This window comes from Mizuhopecten yessoensis, unplaced genomic scaffold (assembly GCF_002113885.1).
Source record: "Mizuhopecten yessoensis strain PY_sf001 unplaced genomic scaffold, ASM211388v2 scaffold713453, whole genome shotgun sequence".
Lineage (NCBI taxonomy): Eukaryota > Metazoa > Mollusca > Bivalvia > Pectinida > Pectinidae > Mizuhopecten > Mizuhopecten yessoensis.
In genome coordinates, this window is record NW_018478629.1 from 291 (window position 1) to 1,625 (window position 1,335).

The 1,335-nt window shown below is 39.0% G+C and overlaps 1 protein-coding gene across 1 annotated transcript in view; it reads left to right on the forward strand.

Moving 5' to 3' along the window:
- Positions 1-921: 921 nt before the first annotated feature.
- Positions 922-1,335, forward strand: part of LOC110440909 — a 1,180-nt gene continuing 766 nt past the window's right edge. The window contains exon 1 of the mRNA XM_021484024.1: positions 922-1,332. Coding sequence (XP_021339699.1) covers positions 922-1,332 — 411 coding nt within the window. The remainder of the gene's footprint in view (positions 1,333-1,335) is intronic.

Sequence of the window (1,335 nt, forward strand, 5' to 3'; positions counted from 1 at the left end):
AGTTTTGTTAACTAGCAGTAAAGGGTATTCCTTGAAGCACCATTTTGATATTATTGAGGATTAAGGCTATCAAATTGAATTTCATTATAGAGCAGGAGCTCGATTTGATCAGACTTATTTTTGGCTTACAAAACATCTGTCTGAAATTATTAAAAAGAATGGTCCTATTGTATTGTACATTTGGCTAGGTACTTGTGATATCACTACAAAGAGTGGTCCTTTTATTAATTTAAGTCACAATACTGATGAGGAGTGTTTTGTTTATTTGAAATGTTATATTGACAAATTTGTGTCTTATGTTTCAAAATTTGCGTCTGTAAAACTAATATTTTTGGAAATTCCACCTTATTCCATCCAAGTTTGGAACTCCTACAAAGGCCATGTGAATCCTGAGTCATTTGCGAAACAAGATATTATCTTGGATAACAGGATTGAGAGTTTGAACAATTATGTTCGAGAAGTTCATTCCAAGTCCGGTGTAAACTCGCTTAATTTTAGGTGTGATTTGCTCCAGTATAAACGAGCAGGTCGCAAACCTATTATCAACTTCTCTCTCTGTACAAAGATGGCATACATCCAAATCCTGTGTTAGCTAGATGTTGGATGAAGCGACTAGTCACTAAAGCATTGCATGATTGTTGTTAGGAATTATATTTGTAGTATAGCTGCAGGTGGACCATTTTTAAGTCCAGTGAATACACTTGTAGGTAGGGGGCTCCCCAACCACGGTGATTTATTGGATTCCTGCAAGCTTAGTCTATATTTGACTGAGGAATACTGTTGGTGTTAATAGTGTATTAATATCTTGAATTAGTTACTGTTGCTGTATATATATTGTCTTACAAATGAAAACAGAGAGTTGGTGTTATAGATCATTTATATTTAAGATACTAGCTTATGAATTGATAACCTCTTTAAGATATGGCATCCGGGGGAGCACCTGCTAAAGAGCAGGTAGAAGATCAGGTTAAGGAAGAGGGGGAATCGGGGTCGGAGAGTAAGCTCAATATGAGTGAGGACCAGCTGATTGAGGCTTTGGGTAAGCTAGGGAAATACAGGATAATTCCTGTAAATGAGGAGGAGGAACCTCCGGTTCCCAGGGCTGAAAGCACTCCCAAGCGATCATTGAGATTTGTGGGAACTAGCCAGTCTTATCCACCCGATGACCCTAGCCATAATGTAACAAATGTATACAGCAACCCACACCATATCCCTAAGGTGCCCCAGTTTTCCGGGGAGGAGCCACCTTTAAAAGGGGATGTGTCTTATGCTGAGTGGCGGTTTGAGATAAGATGCTTGGGTGAAGATCCTGAGATTTCAAACAGTACCCTGGTG